This window comes from Eutrigla gurnardus (assembly GCF_963514095.1).
Source record: "Eutrigla gurnardus genome assembly, chromosome: 24".
Taxonomy (NCBI): domain Eukaryota; kingdom Metazoa; phylum Chordata; class Actinopteri; order Perciformes; family Triglidae; genus Eutrigla; species Eutrigla gurnardus.
This window is the reverse complement of record NC_139935.1, coordinates 5,480,193-5,503,248: the sequence shown is the minus strand read 5'-3', so window position 1 is coordinate 5,503,248 and position 23,056 is coordinate 5,480,193. Positions and strand designations below refer to the sequence as shown.

The 23,056-nt window shown below is 49.5% G+C and overlaps 1 protein-coding gene across 1 annotated transcript in view; it reads left to right on the top strand.

Moving 5' to 3' along the window:
- LOC311009721 (receptor tyrosine-protein kinase erbB-4-like) overlaps positions 1–23,056 on the top strand; it is a 159,184-nt gene that overhangs the window by 126,581 nt on the left and 9,547 nt on the right. The window contains exons 18-26 of the mRNA XM_084004070.1: positions 3,301–3,423; positions 3,938–4,036; positions 6,645–6,830; positions 16,776–16,937; positions 18,764–18,839; positions 18,994–19,140; positions 20,944–21,041; positions 21,115–21,285; positions 22,539–22,824. Coding sequence (XP_083860196.1) covers positions 3,301–3,423; positions 3,938–4,036; positions 6,645–6,830; positions 16,776–16,937; positions 18,764–18,839; positions 18,994–19,140; positions 20,944–21,041; positions 21,115–21,285; positions 22,539–22,824 — 1,348 coding nt within the window. The remainder of the gene's footprint in view (positions 1–3,300; positions 3,424–3,937; positions 4,037–6,644; positions 6,831–16,775; positions 16,938–18,763; positions 18,840–18,993; positions 19,141–20,943; positions 21,042–21,114; positions 21,286–22,538; positions 22,825–23,056) is intronic.

Genomic DNA, 23,056 nt, shown 5'->3' with positions numbered 1-23,056 from the left:
AGCCCAGCTGGATTTAAGTCAAGGTTTGAGTTAAAAGACACCAGATATGGCTGGATATCAGAGAGGCGTGACGTGAGCTCCTTGGTTCAACTTTGACTGCTCGTAGTTTTGGATGCAACACAGTTTTTTGTGCCCCCACGGGTTATTATGACAGGCTTGTTTGCAGATTGTCTAAACCAGGGATGCCCAGCTGGTCCCGTACAGCTCCGACACTGCGCTACCTGATTAGCTGGATCAGATCGGCCCCAGCCAATCGGGAGCTAATCAGGTGTCGGCAGAGCAGAGAGTGTTGGGCTCGGTGCCAGCGGTCAAAACACGCTTTCTTTTCAGCCGCGGGCCACATGACTATACTTCAGGAAAGCAGCTTCAACATCTTCAGGTCTCACAGAGGATGACTTCCATGTTTAGTAGCTGAGTCGTGCAGGAAAAGGCTGCTCTTAGAGGCAGATAGTGGAGGAAGTGAGTTCCTTGCTGCTGGGATGGGCTCGCTAATACCAAGAATGAATGCCCTTGCATACTGATAAGCACGCTTCCACGCTATCATGTGCAAATGGTCTTAATGAGCTCACTCATTGTCATTGCAGTGTACAAAGAATTGCACGAGAACATTTTACTAGGCCATCAAGATATCCCGGATTCAGGATGGAGAGAAGGTGTGAGGGAGAGCTGACGTGCCTCCAGCTAGTGGAAATATCACTGAAACTTACTGGAAAAAAAAAATGTATTCGAAACTTAATCGGGTGGAATATTGTCATGTTCCACAAGGAATAAAAAAAAGTACTAAGTAAGACATTTCCCTCAACGGTGGTTGAAGAATAAAATCTGAAAATCAACAAAAATAGATACCGGCCATTTTTCTCCACATAATGTGATTGCTTTGGGTAAAAACGCATTAAAGTGTGTGCCAGAGGGTTCGCAGTGCAACTGCATGTTTGAGGACATTGTTTACTTAGTCAATACAGAATAATTCTGTCAACGTATTCCTGCTCAAGGCTCCAACGGCGCTTGCTCATTTTGTCCAATGAAGCAGCCGAATCCGCCGCGCCCGAGTCACCGGCGAGGTTCATTTGGCGGAGGCAAGGTGCATTATTAGCCGGTAAATAAAGTGGCGTGGCGAGTGTGTGTGTGAGTGAGTGAGGATGAGCTCGGGAGAGTTTCGGAGGCCATGGTTGTGCATTTTATTTAATAGACCTCTCCTCTCCCTTCATCAGTCCGGCGCTGCTTCGTCCTAATGAAACAATAACAGCTACAGCCTGTCACCATCTGCTCAAACGGCTGCTCCGTCACCTCGCTTCTCTCCTGTGTGGACACCGACAAACCCATGCAAACACACATATATACACACAAAAATCATAATAGACTTGGCTCGGATTAATACAGTGTAAATGAATTATTATTACCAGCGATTTCATATCATATTAATGTTAAAAAGGCGGGAAAAGGCAGAGAGTTTTGGTTTAAAAAGTAAATCTGAGAGTTTCTGGTGGGTGTTTTTCCTCACTGTCCATCAAATCTGATGAATCCGAGTGCTGAAGCAGATTAGCCGAGCTCGTTGCCGCTCAGCTCCTTGATTGCTGCATATTTACCGTAGTTATAAATATTAAATGCACTTGATGTGAAGAAGAAGTTCTCAGAGGCTTTAAGTGTGCTTTCTCTACTAGAAAGTAGTGCCAAGACAGAATCCTTGCTATTTGTGGCTCAAGTATTTCTGTGCTATTTTTTTTTTTTCCCTCTCGTGTAACTTTTTACTTTATATAAGAGAAGTTTATTTGTCTCATTCCTGCCCTTTGAAATAAATCGAAAAAGGTTGTTTTTTTTTACTGTTGTTGCAAACAGGTATTTCAAGATGGATAGGTTTTTAAGTTTTCACTATTACACAATCGCTGAGTCATGCTGTCTCGTCCACACGGGGCGGCTGGCTGTGGAGGTGAATGGGTCAAACCAACACAGGACTTTCACCCCGGAGACCGCTCCTGTTTCACACTACTCGTCCAAAGCTGACATTAAAGGGGCCCCTATAGCGTCGTAGCGAAGGACCACTGACCAAGCGTCCGTACTTGACGAGTTGGGAGTGAGCCGACGTTGTCCATTACCCCGTCTGCCGACCCGCTTCCTGCAGAGGCGTCTCGGCAGATCTCGCACTGCGTCTTCGGGCCCTGGCCGTAAACCGCAGACATTAAACGACGTGTCATTGGGCGAGCTGCTGGCAATGTCATCCATTGAGCGCCCCCCCCCCCCGGGCGGTGCGGCGGCCGGTCCCATTGTGCTGATGGTTTTATATCACATTAAGTGAGCGCGCTTGTACGGCTGACCGACTGATATATGGTCTCATTACGATGTTTGATGGCCGTGGTTGAGCCGGGAGATTATGCCGCCGACAAAACCGCGGCCAGTGAGGGAGCCCATAGGCTGATCGGCTCATTAAGGCATGTATTGATCAGAGGCATTGACTCCTCCTGTGTGTGTGTGTGTGTGTGTGTGTGTGTGTGTGTGTGTGTGTGTGTGTGTGTGTGTGTGTGTGTGTGTGTGTGTGTGTGTGTGTGTGTGTGTGTGTGTGTGAGATATGTGCTCCCATCTGTGTGTTGGATGTTGATATGAGTGCGGATTTGCATGTGTTGTCAATATTTGTGAATCGGTGTGCTGCACATGCATGTATCCGCATGTGTTCACGGCTGCCATATTCCTGTGTGTGTGTGTGTGTGTGTGTGTGTGTGTTGCACCTCCCTCCCCCCCAGGCTCAGATCTCCTCACTGCCCGGTTACAGGTGCCAGCTCCTGCTCTTTTATATTTAGTAGCCGGGGCCTTTGTCGGGCGGCTAGTGGCGAGGCGGGTGGGTGGCCGGCCAGCTGCCGGGATGCTGCTCGGTGTCAGCTGTTGCTGGCAGCCAGGCAGCGCGGAGGAGGCTTGTCATAACCTTGGATTGGAATTGTTTTGTATGTGCACAGCTGGTGAGCTTGCTTCTCGTTGTCGGCTGTGATAGCAGCTGACACCAGGCTGTGATTTGTTTAGCGGCGGGCACGCTGCAGTCCACGCCGGTAACTGCCAGGTTCCACAGAGCTGCACGCTCGCACAACTGAACGGTTTGTGTTTCATAGAGCGTGTGTGTGTTCCAAAATCAGGACTATCAGGACGGGACAGTCTCTGTTTTTGGCTGCTTGTGTATTCTTTCCACACATAAACCACCCTCCGCTCGCTCTTAAGAAACCCTTTTTAGCATTCAGAGAGCAGAGAAGAGGTAACTTCAGGTTTACAAAGAGGAGTGTTTATACAGTTAACCGTATGAAATGTGTGTTTCTCCAGCTGGTGGAGCCGCTGACCCCCAGCGGAACGGCCCCCAACCAGGCTCAGCTGCGGATCCTGAAAGAGACGGAGCTGAAGAGGGTCAAGATTCTGGGTTCTGGAGCTTTCGGGACCGTCTACAAGGTCAGTCGGTGGAGAACGCAACTCAGACGTGGTTTGATCATAAATAAAATGGAACGGCGGCGCTTGACAACCTAAACAATAAGCATAAACATCTCCCAGTGTTTTCCTGACAGACGCGAGCCGAGGGCGGATCAAGGACCCGGAACGGAAACTGCTGTTTTCTTGCCAACTTCTCTGCCCTTGGCACAAAAAAAAAAATTATTCACACCACTCATTGAATAAACACTGCGTTTTCCTCCTCCAGCTTTAAATTCCTCTCAATTACAGTATTGATGGACCTATCTGCTTTTTACGGCTATATTTTACTACAATTAATCTGCATACATCCGTTTATAGCCGTATTATGATCTTTGCTTGGGTCCATTTAGGCTAAATACAGTGAGCGGGATCATTTTTTATTTAAATTTTCGGACAGTAGACGGCGGTGAGCACAGGAAGTACCCATCCGAATCATCAGCGCCCCGCCTGGGTGTTCATTGAAGCTGCATTTATGGTGATGACTTGTATATTTCAGGGCATCTGGGTGCCAGAAGGTGAGACAGTGAAGATCCCCGTGGCTATAAAAATCCTCAACGAGGCCACCGGTCCGAAAGCCAACGTGGAGTTCATGGACGTGAGTATTTGTCCGTCGTTTTTTGCGGGTTTGTGTGCGAAGACATGGGAGCCTGTCACTTTTGTGGGATTGTGCTTTCGGTGGTAAATCCTCCCGGGAGTGCCGTCTCAGTCAGAGCTGGTAATAAAGTGAATTCTACTGTGCGGTACGGGCATGTATTGAACGAGACTCTATTAAAAAACAGCACCTGTTTATGAGATATGGCTTTATTGGAATCCAGGAGTGATAGAAGAGGAGGGAGGGGAACCGAGCCAACTCTCCCCGCCTTATCTTCGTCACCTTCTTCCCCTCTTCCTCCCCTCTTTTTACCCATCCTGCTTTGCCCACCGCGCTTTACTTATCGCCACGTTTTTCACAATAGGATAGTAGTTCATCTTCAATATTGTTTTGGCCGTTTGCCCAACTGTTTAAATCTTTCTGAATGCACCTCCTCATCTAACTAACCGTTTCCTTCCACCAAAAAAAAGTGTGGAAAAGTTTATTTTTATCCCAGATAAAACTTATATTGATGTACTTAAGGTTATACTGCTCCCATTTTATGAAATAATTATTATTCCCTCTCCTCTCCTGCAGTTAAGCTTAAAAGAATAGTTATATTATAGTTATTTTGCTATTGATCAGAAGCAAAAATCCTTGTGATGGGTATTCCTTTTGTATTTTCTGACTTTTATAGATGCAAAAACGGCTTCTATTTCCCTTCCCGTCCAATTTGTTCCTCGCCACTTGTGTCCCCGCGACGTCTGTCCACCTCCCCTCCTCTCCTCCTTCCCCTCTCTTCCTCTTCCCCTGTTCCTCCCAGTGGGGGGTCTCAGTCCACCCAGAGCCAATATGCTCTGTCTGCCGGCTTGTTAAACAGCAATCTAAAGGCAGGCTCACGCCTCGCCACTGGGAAACTAGCCACTCCAGCCGGCTCCAAACACACCCCCAAACTAGAAAAACCCACACATGCAAACACACACACACACACAGCCAAACACACACACACTTTACAACAAACGGCTCCCAGGTGGCGGCGGCGGCGCGCAGGAGTGCTGATTTGCTTGTGTTGGCAAATATGTGGACTTGAGCGAGCCGGGTTGATTAGTTCATGTGAAAAATGCGGAAGGCCTAATAGCGAGCTAATTTGGATGCGGTTTCGATGCGTGCGCACACTCTCGCACGACGAGGCGGGAGAGGAGAGGAGGGTCAGCCCGGCAGTAATGGAGGTCAGCGCTCAGGGAGATGAGAGAAGCACACACACACACACACAAACACACACTCATGACCTCGTAACGTTTGCACCACGAGTGGAAAGCAAGAGTTTAGCGACACATAGTTTGGAGTCTTTTGAGAATAAAACGCTCACATCCTCTTTTCTGTGACACAGATGTTTTCCTTGGCTCCTCCCCTCCCTCCCTCCCGTCTCCTTCCTCTCCTGCCCGTTGCAGAGGTGGCTGGGGTTGTATAATGTCGAGCGACTGGGGGGGGGGTGCAGGTGGTTTTATGAAGTGGAGATGTAGTGGCACTACCTTGGGCCGGGAGGCTCTGTTTAAATCAGGCCACTGATGGTGCCAAAAGCCTCTCTGTGGCCTATTGCCCTCCATCCTGTTTAGAATTAATCTACTCACAGCCACACCGCCACACCGCCACCGCTCTCCCTCTAAGCTCATTCTTTAGCACCTAAATTTAAAAAGACACCTCATCCATCCATCAGCTGCCCCGGGGGCCGATCCTGGAAATACTCCTCCTCCTCCTCCTCCTGCTCGACCACTTGCTGTATGCAGAGACAGCAAGAGGGAGCGTGTCCTTGAGTGTGTGAGCGTGGAGTGTTTTCAGAGATGCTGCCAAGAGAGTGTGTGTCCACGTGAGAGAGCAATCCGGAGAGCCCGGCTGAGAGAACGAGTGTTTTAAAGCGATGGCTCTTAGTGCAGCTTCTGCTCCGCCATAATGCATATTCACGCGCCCCGGTCCACGAGTATCAGCCCTCGCCGCCATAACACTTCATCACCGCCGCACATCCTTCTGCTTGCAGCTCGGCAATAACAATTACCCGACGTTGAGTCCCAACTGTTCAAACCCTCTCCGGCCATCTGCTGCAGGAAAGGAGACGAGAGGGATGGAGACGGAGAGTGTATTTACGCGCCGCATCAAAAAACCCGAGAGAGAAAGCCGTGTGAAATTAAACACACAGCGACTCCTTATTACAGCGCCGGGCATTATTGATTATGAGGCGCTCGCATCTTGCAGAATGGAAGAACCTCTGTGTTTTATGCATGTTAAAATATAGATGAAAAGGGCCGCGTTTGTGCAGCTTTGAAGAGGATTTCTGTAGGATTTTCCGCGCACAGTGGGAATACTCTGCTTTGCATGCAGATATAGTCATCATCCCACGAGTCTAAATTTATGCATCTAACGCCACCTCCTGTAGGAAGTCTTCGGAATACAGCGCAGTATGATCCGTGGATAAGAAAGGAGAGACAGACTTAAAAACTAGAACGTCGTACTACTTGATGATCTACTCCAGTGTCCCTTATGGGATTTCAGATGTACATGACTAGCGAGCTAACTCGAAATGCAACAGTCTTCTTAGTCCCTCTCTGTCCTGTCCCCATCCCCCCCTCTCACCCAGGAGGCCCTGATCATGGCCAGCATGGAGCACCCCCACCTGGTGCGTCTGCTGGGCGTCTGCCTGAGCCCCACCATCCAGCTGGTGACGCAGCTCATGCCCCACGGCTGCCTCCTCGACTACGTGCACGAGCACAAGGACAACATCGGCTCGCAGCTGCTGCTCAACTGGTGTGTGCAAATCGCCAAGGTAAGAGACGGAGCGGGGAGGTCTCCGATCTGAGTGACCATTTCCCCTTGCTTTGCTAACCCATGTACGCCGTTTGAATGTGTTTTCGGTCTAATGTTGTTGACTTTGTAGTGTGAATCTCTCTCAGCTCACCCCCGTGGCTCCTAATTATCCTCACCGCTTGACACGCTTATCATTTCCCTTCACGATGACACGCCAGGACCACTGACGTCGTCAGGCACCAGACAAGCCCCGTCTCGCCCCGGACTCCGACTTAGCGGCGCGTCAACACGCATTATTCTCGTCGGCAATGAGTGACGGCGCGGGGGGAAATGAAACGCATTAACCACCCGCGCTCCCCCCCACGCAAACAAAACCCACAGCCGGAGCGGTCCAATCGGCAGTAAAGGCCTTGACGGATCATGTGTGCTTCCTGCTTACCCAGAGAACATTTGTTGTTTTCTCTTTTTTTTTTCAAATTAAGTCAACGAAAACCCCAGACTGCTTGATAGTGTAACTGCTGGGTTGTCGGAGTTATAACTCCGGGATGCTATTACACGATGTGCAGGCAGACATCTGCTGTGATGCAGAGGCATAAATGAGCGGTAAAAAAAAAAGAAGAAGAGGGGGGGGGGGGGGGGGAGCTGTCTTTCATAGCAGTTGCCAAGGCGTCGATAACGAACTAGCATGCCGCCTCGAGGTAAACCTATAAATTGCATGTTCATAAATGACTCCTCAGGTCCTTCTAAAGGACTTCCTTTATCAGACGATTGGAATTGATTCATATTGGTCATTGGTAAAGGCGATATAGTGTCCTGTTTCATCTATCAGGGGGTCGGGAGGGAGGGGGTTTCATGGGCTTAACCCTTTATCCCCCCCCCCATGATGGATGAGTCCCAAGAGCTTGAGGAGCAGGTTACTTAAGCAGGTACTTATTGCCATAATTGGATTCGATTTCACCCATGTGTGTGTTGGAGTTGGGGGGGGTTTCTCAATGGTTGTATAAGGGAGAAAGAGCACAAGGGAGGATCATTCACAACCGTCTTCAACCCATTAACGTCACATTTTTGCAGCGGTTTGATCCCGGATGACTCGGATAACTGCGCCTCCCTCCTGTGACCGGACACAGATGGAGGAGCTCCGCTTGACTGATTGGAAATCATACGCCGATAATTAGTATGCATTGAGTGGATTAGTGAAGCAGTGGGATCGATAGCGGGGGGTTCTCATGCTAGCCTCCGGATGACCCGTTATCACATCCGTTTCTGCCAAGACTCATCATTTAGGGTTACACGTGTAAAGTCGTTACTTGTAAAGGCTTCGTTTGTTTTGGGATATATCTATTAGGTATTTACAAAAAAGCAATGCCGATCCATCCAATAGTTGTACCGGCCTTCCCTCAGCTTAACCACACCAAACTGCTCATGGCTAAATTTAATAAAATATGATTCCACACCACACTGATACACATACGCGGCTATTAGCCTCTTGGATCCTCCCCACAAGTCCTCCATCACATGGCCCCGAGATATTTTTGCAAGCCAGAAAAAGCCTGACATTCTCCGCCGCGCATCCGTGATCCGCGGCGAGTCTCTCTCCCGCGAGTGTGTGTTTGTGTCTCGGTGTGTGTCCGAGCACTCCGGCGCTGTGTGTTTGGGCGTGTGAGCCCGATAAATAACTCGGAGCCCTCTCCTCGGAGGGATCTTTGCACTCTCGGGGTAATGATGGGGAACCTGTCCTCCAGGAGAAGCGGCATCCTTCGGAGAGACACGCCGTTTTCTGGCAGAGGGGAGGAAAACGCTCTCTTGGTCTTCAATTAGCTTTGAAAAGGGTGGTGAGGCAGGAGGGAGAGACGGCGGTATTAAATAACAGAGAGAGGGATCTTTACAGCGTCCTGAGGGCCATCGGATGGAATGGATGCATTCATCAAAAGAACATGTTATTATGTGGAGCAGTAGAGGTTCTTTACTTGCAGAAAATGAGGCAGATTGATAACAGTTAGCGCGTTAAACAGGAATCTGGAGCCAAAAGACAGTTAGCTTAGCATAAAAGCGAGACAGTTAGCTTAGCATAAAAGCGCCACTTCCTGAGAGCGTCTTTTGCCAGAATGGCGCGTAACCACGGTGTTAAACTGACGCTTACATTGAAATTTTACGCTGTTTTGACCGTTGTCACTGCCGCATGGCATTGTGGGATATGTATGTTGTAGCGCCCAGTGTTTGCATAACCTATATTTCAACAGATATCCTGGTTATACTCAGGAATCTCATAGTGTTTAAGCGTACATAATAGTATGTTGATATGACAGTTAGGATGCAGCCGAGCTCTTTTACAGCCTTTATGCTAAGCTAAGCTAACCGGTTGCGAGCTTCAGCATTATATTGAACACTCGTAAGTATCTTATAAGTGGGTTTTTTTCCCCAAAAAATATTTCAAACTCTTCATTTAAATAACAGTTATTAAATTCTTAAAGAAAGGGAATCATGACTACTTCACTGTTAATAATTGCACACCTTAGCGGCCTATTCAGCGGCGAGGCGAGGGCCGCCTCCCAATCATCCCTCCGCAGTGTCAATGAAAGAATGTCAACACAATTACGGGCTGTTGAATTGAAAGCGCAGCAAGCACCTGATAACGCCGGACACAAAAAGATGGAATATTTGCTTTGATATGCGATGGAACTGTGCGGGGAGGGTTAGTACAAGTGTCTCAAACCGGTACGTGAGATGATAGAGAAGAGAAACTCTCCGTTTTCCTATTTCGCCATAACGTGGCGGCAATTTGCCAATCTTCCCCCCCCATCCATCGCCACGACAACAGCACAAACACCGGCCGTATGTGGGCTCTGACCCGGGCAGGTGACCGCTGCGCCGCAAATGGATTGGCCGAGCCCCGTCGCCAGGCAGTGACTCTTCATCACTGAGTGTTTTGGGCATTGAGATAATGGCCCTCATTAATCTCCAGCCACACTCAGGGCTGCCCCGCGCCCGCCGCCACACACAATGAGTGACGCTCGCATCGCGCCACACATTCACATTATACAGGACACACACGGAGGTCTCTTTAGATCGCCGTGAATGGCCTCTAATTTATTAGTCTGCAGCTATCCTTTCCTTTTTTTTTTCCCCCTTCCCCTTTCCTTTACGACCTTTATTCAGGTGTTGTTTCCTTTCTCTCCCTTTCCCACATCTCCTTATCAACAGCTGCGTCTCCTTTCCTTTTAAATATCTGCCCGTTCCTCCGTTTCCATGGTGGCCAAGTGCTCATTGAATGGAGGTCATCTGCCCTACATCTCCTTCCACAGTACCCACTCCAGGTCACGTATCCTCAAGTGACCTTGTGTTTGTGTAGCTGAAGAAAAAAACGTGAAAAAAAAAAAAAGATGTCCTCATTCCCCGACTCTTTCTGCATCTCTCGTCTCCGTCTTCTCTCACTCTCTCCCTCTTTATTACGCACATACACACAAGTCTTTTTTTTCTCCATTAGGTTTTGGATTATTAATGGAATAATTAGGTTTGGGATGTATTTTAATGAACAAATCAATCACTGAATTAAATATGGGAATCGGAACTGAGGGTATGCGGGACTACGTGAGTCTTTTAATTTGCCTCCCCCTCTCCCCCTCCCCTCTCGCTTTCTCCCTCCGTCTTCCTTAGCAGCTTTCCTCAGGCTCACGGTAATGAAAGTAAAATAGATTCGAAAGTCTTCCCGTCCTGTCTTTGGCAGTGAAGCCTGGGCCAGACGATTGTTATTGAGGGGGGGGGGGAACGGCGCTCCGCTGTCATGATGGCGTCCTGCAGCTTGACAGTGCTTAACGATGCTGTGGAGTGATTGTTTAGATTTCCGGGACATGCTTTCAGCTGTGTGTGTGGAGCTAAGCACACACGGAGGCAAGAAAAAGACTCCTCGCACTAAATCAGCCGGCATCACTGCTTAGTCAGGGAAAGGAGGACCCGGAGACCTTTAAATGTGGCCCATCTTTGGCCCCAGGTGTGTGCGTGGACGTGTTGCCTCCATCGCGGTGTGTTTGTGCGTGGATCTGCATCCTGCGGCGGCTCCAGGCCTTAACGCTCCTTCCTCCTTCTGCTCCGTCTCCCTTTTTCTACGTGGCTCCTCCCTCCACGCTGTTCCTGTAACTTATCTCTCCCTCCAACACATTGTTCCACGTCTTTGTCTTGTATTGATCGCCCTCATACATCACGAGAGCCTCTCTTTGTGCCTCACTAAAAAACACCATTGCCTACTGTCCAGGCAGGGTGCTAAAGCCCCCACGGGCGTGCTCAGGAAACCCCAAAAAGATGCTCACGAAGCAGCTCAGAGGGCGCCAGGACCGATTCACATCCACAGGAAGAAAATGCTGTGCGTGCGTTGTTTCTTTTCAAAACTCTAGAGCTCATCGGCGTCCTGTGGATGTGAATAAAAGGTGTTCCAGGAGCAGCAATTAGCGGCGCAGCCATGAAAACATCCCGCCAAAGGCAATTATGAGCTGACGAGTAATACGACTGGAGGTGACGCGCATTTTTTCACCTCTGCGTATTTACCGTCGACGGGTTTGATAATGCGTTGTCTAATGTGTGTGAGGGATCGTCGGAGTTTAAGTGTGTTAATGGGGAGGAATTGATGGAGGCGGGGCAGCAAAGCACTTTCAGGTCCTCGGGTTTAATGCAGTTTTTGGGGGAAGTTTGAGTATTAATTTGACATGAAAGAATCCTGGAAATTAGAAATAATACTTCAGCAAAACAATTGCAAACTAAAGATCCACTTCCCTTCTTTTTCTGTCCATACTTCACTTGCATATAAACTGAAACTAGGGATGCTTTTGAATGGCAGGCAGCAGAGATACACGGCGTAAAGTGAATGATCGATGTGTTCAGTGCCGCCCCGCACATTCACTTTCTTTTACTCCAGTCTGTATTCCCCACTAAAACACATTATACTAAGTTATAGTGAATTTAATGCTGTCAGCAGGCTGTATGGTGGTGATCCACGTTCGGCACTTCATTTCCCAGGGGCTTCATTAATAATGCAGCCCCCACAATCCTTTGCATCTCGGAGGCTTGTCGGGGGGAAGCGCATCACGCCGTGATTACCAAACAGTGCGACCCGTAATACTATTCTACATCATGGAAAAAGCAACTAATGTGCACCCTGAGCAGTTTTTTTTCCTTCTTCCAGGCACGTTGACGGATTCTTCCACACACACACACACACACACCGGTCCCCAGGAGGACGTACGCGTCCCTGCTGATGCAACAAATCGAGGGAAGCGGGGTGGAGGGGGGAACCGAGGAGGAAGAGCACGAGGTGATGAGGAGAGCGGGCGGCGGAGGGATAAACCCCCGGGTCTTTCTAATTATCTGTAAGGATCAGCAGTGCTCAAGGATGCGTAAGGGGAGGGATTTGACTGCCATATCCACTGTGTAGGAAGGCCTGATTGGATCGGTCACCTCTCCCCGTTGCCCACGGCGCCCGGAGCCGAGGCTCATTAGACTCAGGCATATGCATTCAGCGGCGGCGGAAACCTGGCAGTGATTCACCTGCAGCTCCGCATGCCCTAAAATCTGCCCCTCCTCTTTGATGAGCAAGGACTAAAAAAAAGGCATTTTAATAAAACGAGTAAATCCGCCGGCTTCCGATTCAATTTCGTCCAATGAAGTTCAAATGTTATTGATAATAAGAAGCCGTGAAGAGAGGGTGGGAAATCAAACTTCCTGAAGTGCCCACGTCATGTACACGAACGCCGTGTTTACACCTGAAGTAGCCGACGGGCAGGTCAGATTAAGTCCCCCGGCTGCACACGGCCATAATTATCCACGGCCATTTGAAAATGATAACTTCTCAGTGTCGCAGCAAGTAGCGGGCAAATTATAGGCATCAGTGTGAAGGTTGAGTGTTCAGGGCGGGCGCTCGCTCGACTGATCAGATGACCCTCTTTTCTCTCCGGCGTCTCCCTCCTCTGCGTTCGCCTCACCTGTCGAACCCGATGAATCCCATCATTACCGCCGCCCGCCCGCAGGCCATCGCCATTGATCACCCGGCAAGGACGTTTAGCCGCATCGCTGCAAATGTCATCTTTTGTTGCAGCTAATTATCAACATTTTTTTTTATTTGAGATACATTAAAGCAACATGAATCCCACTGGAAAGTCGCCCCCTTAATTCCACTCCGGCAGCCCCCCAAAAAAAGTATTGACATTTGCTCATATAAATGTTTTGGCCCAGTGGCATTTTTGGAAGGGTATTTATGTCCCACAGCGGAGTGGAAGTCATGGCAACGGCACTTAGATATTTTTACATTTGCTTCCCTCGGTTGAGGTGGAAGTAATTAAGAAAGGAATCAAGCGATTCTTATTGTCCGTCATCCGTCTTAAACTCCCTCTCACAACACGCACTCCGCTCAGGTTGATAGATAGCCGCATTTTGTTTTTGCCGCGCCGTGCTTCCACAACGGCTGAACGCGTAGCAAATGGGCCCGACTGCAGCGCCGCCGCTGAGCTGCCGTTACATATGTCACATCATGTCACACTCACCTGGATCGCTCGTTAACCAAACGGCGGCGTTGGAGTTCATTGGCTGCGGCGTCGTACCCTCAACTTACCATTTTCTCATTGCAATTGAATAAAACGTGTGTGTGTCCACGTGATGAAAGGGGGACTGGCTCTTCCTCGCCCCGTCTGTTTTCCCCTCTTTGTCACAACACAATCACGGCGGTTTGGAGACGGCCAGCTCGGCGCACGCCGCTATCTCCCCCCTCGCACACGCCGCGTGACAGACGACCACCTGCACCACCTGAGCGGACCCATTGTGCACGCTCCTTATCGCAGCGGCCCCAGTTTCGCGGCGTGCGGCCGGTCCCACATTGCTCACATTGTTGCTGCCCAGCGTGTGAGAGGGAGGGGGGGCGTCCCATGTGCAGCACGCTTATCCTTCCCTCTGGAAACCTCACCTCACCTCCTGGTTCCCGTCAGAAACTCGCTTCCCCCCTCCTCCGATGAACCGTTTTCACCCGACAGTTGTATTATTAAAACAATTTAACCACCGATGGTTCCCAGCGCTTCTTCAAAAAAGCACGTTGCCGGGCAACCACATCAGAAAGCTCCTACATAACTACTTTGTGTTAGTGTATAGCTCCTGTTGGTAATATCAGTCAAACAGCCGAGCTGCTGGAGACCCGAGTTGAATTTATTACCTGCTGTACTCCATGTCCATCCTTCTCATTCTCCACTTACCGTCGGTCCGCTCGCCCCGCTAAACCCAGCATCTTTTATTCCACAGCATCTTCCTCTCCCGCTGAGGTGTACTGCTCCCTGCAGTCCCACACTGCTACACACTTCTTTTTTTTTATATCAAGCCTGGTTTCATCCTCTTGTTTTTCCTCCGTTACACAAGACTCAGATCTTTTCCCCCAATGCGATAGAGAAGGTGCTTATGGGTCTCAGACCAGCCGTGACCCGCTCCGTTGCATGCTTTAATAAACTTTTCCTTTATCTAAACAATTCAGGACTCTGCAGAGATGAAAAAAGACCTTTTAGTGTCGTTTGAAAGTAAGATTTGAATCTCCCTGGTAGCCGGCGTCGGGTCAGATGAGGATTACATATTCACAGCAAGTTATTTCCTGCGTATTTCTGTGTCATTATCAGTAGTTGTCTTGGTAGCACAGAAGAACAGCAGGCGAGTGTAAAATATGAGGAAATATTGGATGTAATCATGGCTTTAGTTGGACTGATGAGTGACAGTGCTGCTGACTTTTTGTCCGAGGTCACAAGTACAGGGAAAGTTTCACATTTCAAACTTCTCCAGTTGCACTTGAGGCTTAAAACCTGACCCGGTGTCATCGGGGATGTGCAACCACCGTGCTGCTAAGTTGGGAAAAGATCTCACTGTTTTCCGGAAACGGAGTCCCACCAGCAATCCAAGTAAAAATCACGCGGTTTAAAATGAAGCATGCATGTTTTTCAGCTGTAAAATGAGACCAACTGCAGCTTTAACATTGTATTCCAGCTCCTTTCCCACAACCTGTCAGGCTTTCATCCCCCAAAAAAAGGAAAGGTTCCACTTCAGTAACTTGAAACATTGGGTCTTTTATAGCTACGCCCTCCCTGCCACCGTGCTTCTCTTCCCCGGGTGACCTTCCACCAGGTCGCATGTTGCATTTTCCACCGCTCGCTCTCACGGTGTCACAGACTTTCAGACGCACTTCCGTTAAGTCCGCGAGGGCTTAAGGCCTGTCTCGCTGCAAATTCAGCGAGTGCTTAAGGGCTCTGATGTGAACCCTGGAAGCCTCGCGTGGATCGTTAGTGTCTGCAAACTTGCAGACTTTCTCGGACATGACTTATTGTGCGATTGCACCCTCGTGAGCATCCAACCTGTCAGTCATACACAGGTGATGCTGGACTCCAGAGCCGATTCTGAGTAGGCATGGTTTACCAAACCCCTCCTCCCTTCAAGTTCCTGTATGATCAACAGGATACACGCTATGTAATCACAAATTATCCAATTCCACTTCCCTTTTCCAAGGAGCTCGGGACTCCGGGGACTGTAACACTTAACCAGTGTTAAATCAGCGGGACCCTCTCGGCCCCCACATCCTCCACCGGGGACGCTTGTGTTTACCGCCCGGAGTGGCTGGAAAATAATTGGCTCCTCGAGCCGCGGTACGTTCCCCCCCTGTCAGTGCGATGGCCTCCCCTCATTGCGCTGTCACTTTAAGTCGAAGTGTATTAATGGACTGTGTGGCCCATTGATTCCTAATTCCTCTCGACGTTGACATCGGGGATAAATATAGCGTGGCACGGTCGTCTTCGGGCTTATTGTAATCAGCATTGTTATTGATCGCCTGCCCGGACCCTGCAGAAGTAATCTATTTTAAATACACTTAAAAAAAAAACGCAGGGATGGGAGGGGAAGGGGGTTAGTTTGGGGGCCTCATGTTGCTTCAGCAGAAACGACGACACAGGATAAAAGAGAGACATGCAAACACGGCCGACAGAGATAAATATTGCGAGTGAGCGCTCGGTGAAATATGTGCTGCTTCATCGTGGAGGTGGTCTCTGGGTGGTCTCTGTCAGCGCCTGTGTGTCTACGCGTCCGTCTCCGGGAGGCCGGCGGATGATGGATGAGGGCTCTGCCAGCGGCGAGCCAGACGTCGGCGCGATCGATTTATCCTCACAATTTGTCCTAAGGGGGGGGAGGGGTGACGAGCATTTCACCGCCTCTATATGTCCACACACACACATATGTACAGTATATCCACAGTATTTTCAAATGACGGTTCTCTCGCACCAGCCGAGGCCTCGGTGGACTCGAGTACAATAACCGCCTCCCCTCTCATCAAGGTCTCTTTATGGATCCGCCCGCAAAGTGGCATCCACTTGTTTAACATCCAGTCCAATGCACTTCAGTTTGCCCAGCCTTGCCTGTCTGTCTGCCTCCTTGTCTGCCTCTTGTTGCACAAAAGGTGGAGCAACGTGTGTGTGTTTCAGATGAGATCCAATCAAATAGGATGTCGTTTTTCTGCTGGTTTTCCCCCGGTTCCTTTGCTTTGCTGGTTGACGATCAATGCTAACAGATAGGAAGGACGGCCGTTGTTTTGGAGAGTGAAGACACATGCAGGAATCGTGCGTCGTGTTCACGCCGGGAGGAGGAATGTTCTGCGTTCGCCGGCATATTTCACCTCAAAAGTTCGAATTCCTGACGTCTCCGGAAGGCTATAAAATCTGCCTCCGAGAGTCGTATATATATGAGGGGTTGAAAATGATGAAGGATTGAATCTAAATGTTTGGTGGGCGAGCCGTTAATGATGATGACAGTTATGGCGATAATTTTAGGTTAGGGCTGACATTTACCGCATCGGCGGTCTCAGACGGCTCCGATCACGGCATGGGAGATGATAAATGGCTCCGTGAGAAGATTCATAGTCGTCTCACCTTTCCCCCCCCTCCTCTCTCCCTCTCCTTCTCTCTAACAGGGGATGATGTACCTGGAGGAGAGGAGGCTGGTCCACAGGGACCTGGCAGCCCGGAACGTCCTGGTCAAGTCGCCCAATCACATCAAGATCACCGACTTCGGCCTGGCGCGGCTGCTGGACGCCGACGAGAAGGAGTACAACGCGGACGGCGGCAAGGTCGGTGTAAGTGGAGGCGTTAGCATGTTAGCATTGTTCTGTAGAGCTAAATGCATCTTAAATAGATGACCCTTTTTTAATCTTATAATAATATAAGACGGCGATTTGACCGATCTCTGATGTCACCTCAGGTGAAATGGTTTCTTCTCGCTCACTGGAACAGAATCCAAATAACGAGAGCAGCTATTCACACCCAGGAGATGTGATGTTGGAGAGCAGAAGGCATAATAATCAGCCTGCGTTGGCTCCACCTTACCAGATGTTGGCTGGCTGTGATGCGTCAGGTTTTTTTTTTTTTTTTCTTTTATTACAACCAAACAAAGGGAGAGTGAATTTTTTTATTATTATCATTCTCTATGATCAGGTATCTGGATGAATTTAAACAAGAAAGAAAATGTTCCATGTGTCACGGGGCAATGTTTGTAATATACAATCCACAAGCACTTCATCCAGACGAATAATGCAGCCGCAGTTCCAATCAGTTTCTCTTGTTTGGGGGCCCAGACTGCATTAATCAGAAGCCCCTTGAGACTTTACCACACGAATGCCACCAGAATACAGAAATCACAGCCTCTCCTCCCTTCTCTGGCTCCAATAAACAAGGGATCACCCTCATCTACATCCTACCTGCCTCCCCCAACCACGGGAGACGGTGCCTTCTCCCCGGGAACAATTAGGACCTCGCGCTCGCTCCTGTTTTTAAATCTAATCTTCAGACCCACCTGTTCCTCTCTGCCGGCCCCCTAGAGTCCTGCCTCAGATGGGTTTTCCCTTTTAAAACCGCTAAATCCTGTGTCCCGCTTTTAATTATCCTCTCAACCCCTTAAAAGTTATTTTTGTGTAAATAATTTGGTTTTAATGTTGTTTGCGAAGCACCTTGAGATTCCCTTTGTGTTTTTAAAGTGTTCCAAAATCACAGGAAAGATTATTATTATGATGAAACTGTCCTCATGGTTCTCCCTCGATTCAATCCATCGCCGCTGCATCTTGGGTTGTTACCAGTCGGTTTGATGCAACCGTCGGAGCGGTTGACTCCGTGTGGATATTCACCGGAGCCTTGATAAACTGGAGCTGTTGTCGGCTGGTGCACACGTGCGCCGTAAAAATAGATGCGCCGCGAGAGATAAATCAAGGGAGATGGAGGTGGAGGCGCCGTGCCACCATGCCTACCTGCCGCATCTAATTTCCCCTCTTCCTCTTCATTTCCCTGAAGAGCAGGTGTCTGCTGTGTGTGTGTGTGTGTGTGTGTGTGTGTGTGTGTGTGTGTGTGTGTGTGTGTGTGTGTGTGTGTGTGTCGGCGCACACGTGAAGGCATCGGCTGTACTTCAAACGACCATGTGCGTTCACATGCAAAAGGCCACGTAATTGCCTTGTTCAGTGGATTTCTGAAAATGTTCCCCTACAGTCAATATGGAAATCGTGCGGCCGTTAAAATATGGCGATGTGCGGCGTCGTCCTTGTCAGGAATGTCAAAGGGGGCCCGTTTTTTAGTACTATTTCACGCACTGCCTGCTGTAAGCCTACAGGCTATTGAGCTAATGTGACACAATTGGCCAATACAATCTCATTTAGTGCCTTCAATAGCTCGCTATTGATGATCCCTGGGTTCTCCTCAAGCTAATCAATCGCTGCTCCAGTAATATCGCGAAACACGCTTGAAAAGCCGTGTCGATTTTTCTAATAGCGGGATAAAAACATGGCAGCTGTTGAGCAAAATAGCATCGTAGAAAAATCAGATGGAATAGATGTTGGAGCGTCTAATCCCCCTCTCTCTGTCTGCTTTGCCTCATCATTAAATCCCCATGGTGACGGATCGATCCCTCTCTCCCCAGATGCCCGTTAAGTGGATGGCGTTGGAATGCATCCATTACAGGAAGTTCACCCATCAGAGTGACGTCTGGAGCTACGGTGGGTGGTCATTGCATTATCGTACATCCGTGTGCGTGGACGTCATGAAGGCGTTAGGGAAATGTAGTCAGCGACCCAAAATCCTGTTTCCCCCTGGATTTGCATTTTCTCTCTGTCTCACCTTCGTCCCTCTCGTTCCCCTCTCTTCCTCCAGGAGTGACCATCTGGGAGCTGATGACCTTCGGAGGGAAACCGTACGACGGCATCCCCACGCGGGAAATCCCAGACATCCTGGAGAAAGGGGAGCGCCTTCCCCAGCCGCCCATCTGCACCATAGACGTCTACATGGTCATGGTCAAATGTGAGCAAACATATCCATACACACTGCACTTCTTAACAGCTACAGGTGGCAGCATTAAAAGACGACACTGTTGTGGAGCACGTCTTGTTTTTAAATCATGTTGACGCGGCGCTCCGGCTTTATTAAAAAGGGCTTTGTTTTTAATATGCGCCCGGTAAGGTGTGATCAGACCTCGGGGGCTCGGTTTTCAAGGCTGGAAGAGGAGTCGATATGTAAAGAGGAGAGACGAACAAAGCAATAGGGGGGAAGAGGAACTAATGAGATGCTGGTTTATGGCGTGCAACGTGCAGGCGCGGCCCCCGTCAGGGACTCTGCTCACATCCTTGTTTGTGTCATCCTCCATCTGGACGACCACACCTCCCTCCCAGCCGGGCCAACCCCCGACTCTCCCTCCAGCTCGCGCAACGCCCTCGTTTCATCCTCTCCGAATTCAGCCATCTTGCGCTCGCCGGATCCAGAAGCCCACCCTCCCATATTTCCAGGAAGCGGTCCAGAGACGCGAGCCAGTCCAACGTGGGGAGATCTGCCAGCTCGCGGCTGCTTGGCTCTCCGTTTCCATCAGCCTGGTCAACCCTCATCCCTGTCACTCTGCCTAATGGTGACTCAAAAACTCAAAGTTCTGAGGCCTTTTTTTTGTTTGCACACGTATTGTATCCGCACTCTTTGAATGTGAACTTCTTCTCCCGGTGAACAGCAGCGAAAATGCCAAACGTCTTGGAGTTCGATATCAAAAAAAAGCATTCCCCTTCCTGAAATGTCATGACATCTAATTGTTGTTTTTCATAATGAGAAATTCCTTCTGACAGCCCTGCAGCCATTAAGCAACAGAGAATAAATGATCAGATTTATGGAAAATGTTTAGACGATAATCCTGTAAATACTGGGGGTTAAAGAGACTCCCATAAAGTCCTGATTTGTCATCATCTTCAGGGCACATATGGAATATGTGACACTGTAATATTACACACTCGTCACAGCGGTGATGAAAGCAGGTCAAAGACTGAGTCAGACCAGCAGGGGGGGGGGGGGGGGGTCACGGCGCCCCCATCGGAAGCTTGGCAATTGGCCGCATTAATTCTAATTACGCTTTGACTGAGAGCCGTTGTTTGTGATTCTGGCGCGCTGTCACCCCCGCGTGCCCCGCCGCCTCAGCGCCACCCCAATAAAGATGAAATGGAGTTTGGTTCCCGGAGTAATTGCGGCTCGTTTTAGATAATGTGCCTGCGTGGGGGGGGCGCTCGAAGGAGAAATGAGATGAAGTGAGAGAAGAGCGCGTCAGGCGAGGCGACGGCGGAGAAGGTCGGGGGTTTGTTTACGGAGAGCCGGGCTCAGAGCGACAGGGGAGGGAGGGGGGGACATCGGCTGCATGAATGCAGGTCCACTAAACTTGAAATCAAGTGGAATGAAGCAATTGTATTTCGCTGGTGATCCGTGGAGCGTTCCCCTCCAGGAAGGCTCCAGGCACCCAGACCACATCCAGCCTCCCTGCTGGAGGACGTGTAATCAGCAGCTTCGTGTCTAATCTGAGCCGAAGGTGGCCGTCCACCTCCGCTGCAGGGCTCCCGCTGCAGCCGTGGCTTCAGGGAGAGAAAACACATTTCCCTCTCCCTTAATAACCACCTCTGAGATGCCCTTGAGCAAGGCACTTAGCCCTCAGAATGTATGAACGTTTTTTTTTCTGTATTTTCGACAGAACTTTCAGGCATTCGGATAATTTAAAGATAAATATGGAACACATATTTCAGTGTCGTGGTTAACACACATTAACCTCCTGTCCTCCATCGTCCTCTTCCTCTTCTCCAGGCTGGATGATCGACGCAGACAGCAGGCCCAAGTTCAAGGAGCTGGCTGCTGAGTTCTGCAGAATGGCCCGGGACCCCCAGCGCTACCTGGTCATCCAGGTGCGTTTGCTTTTAAATGATGTTGAGATATGTTGTGGGGGTGTTTTTCTAAAGAAAGGCTTTTTTTTTTTAGGGGGACGACCGCATGAAGCTTCCCAGCCCCAATGACAGCAAGTTCTTCCAGAGCCTTCTGGACGAGGAGGACCTGAACGACTTGATGGACGCCGACGAGTACCTGGTGCCTCGAGGTTTCAACGCGGCCCCTCCGTCGTACACAACCAGGCCTCGCGTCGACTCCAACAGAGTAAGCACACGCAGAAAACTGTCTCAAAACACTTCCATGACGGCACAAGGTGTTTAAACTTAAACCTTCAGCTATAATCCAACACTTAACTATAATAACAGTAATTTCACTTTAACCTCAAAGCAGAATCTTTTATTCCTCTCTGTCCTCTATGTGCTCAAGGTGGTTAAGAACTTCCAATCCACTGATGATTTTCCTCCGCTAATGGCTCACCTCCATCATTTCCATCCCAGCCCGCGTGGCTTAAAACCCGGGCTCTTTATGTGCCGGCTCCCTGGGCCCCAGCTTTCATTACTCAGAGCTCCATAAGCAAATAGCAGCTCTCTTAAAAAAGTCTGCAACCCGTTTACTCATAGACGACGGGCTCAGCATCTTATGCACCTTTTTACGCCGGCGACCTGCACATTTGCCGGCGGCTCTTTGTTTCCTAACGAACGCGCGGTAAGCAGTAATCCATCCAGGGTGCTCTGTGATGAAGGTCAGCCGGCCCCCGACCGCGGATTGGAACTCTTTTCATTATGCAGTCATAAAAGCCCCCACACGGGGAAAACAAGCCATTGTTAAAACCCATCGGCTGGCTGACTTTGCCACAGGAAGTGGGTTATTCAGGTGGCGTGGTCGCGGACGCCGATCTAGAAGAGCAGATAACGACGGCGTTACAGAAGGATGAACATAGGAGGTTTGATGAGAAAGGGAAGAGTGTGTGGATGATAAAACCTTTTTATTTCCCTTTGTTGTGTTTTGTAGCTCTGCCTCCTGTAATTGCTGCTGTAGTCGGCGAGAGTGCCGAGGAGTCGGCCCGGGTTAAATAGCCGCCGGCAAGCCAACACAGCACCGCGAGAAGCCCTTTGCTTCACGTGTCATGTTTTGTATTTTCTTATGGGTTTTTTTTTTTGTTTTTTTGTTCTTTTTTGAGGTTCAGGTGTTTGGAATCGCAGCTCCGCCTCGCTGCCCTCCACAGTCCCTTAAGGGCTGATGACTACGCTGTCAGAACTTTGTTTGAGAATTTCTCCTTCAGTAGGCAGCTGCACGGGTTAAAAGTATCACTTCCTTCGCCTCGGGTGGCGCACAAACTGGCTTATACTGACTCAAACTTTCTGTTTTTTGGCATTTCCTCTGTTGTGGTTCAATTGAACTGTAGACTTTTAAACAATGTTGTTCCGGCACCAAATACCTGAAACCTGTTTTTTCCACAAACAATTGCTCAGTAACATGAAAATGGAAATAAATAATCCCTCTCTCCCCTTCCTCAGAACCAGTTTGGCTATCGGGATGGTGGTCCAAACCCTGCGGAGCCCTCCGCGGCCGGCGCCCAAGCCTGCGTGAGCCAGGAAGCCTCGGGCGGAGCGGGTCCAGCCCCGGAGGACCAGCACTGTAACGGGAGCCTGCACAAGAAGAGCCTGAGCCAGGCTGGCGGCGAGGACAGCGGGGGCCAGAGGTACAGCGCCGACCCCACCATCTTCCTCGGGGAGAGGGCGCCCAGAGGGGACACGGACGAGGACGGGTACATGACGCCCATGAAGGACAAGAACTCCTCAGGTACGAAACACAGTAAAGTCAGCTTCATTTTCCAGAGATGTGCATACAAATAAATCCAGGTAGAAAGTCTGCTGCCCTGCAGGGCATTGTTAAAATGATGCATAACTGCATTTTAGGAGTTGTATTTATTCCAAAGCAACACTAAGCTTTGATATTATCTTACCTCGTGATATTGATTTATCACCAATAACACGGCACCATAGAAGTGAAAGTAGCACATTAATTACGCTCA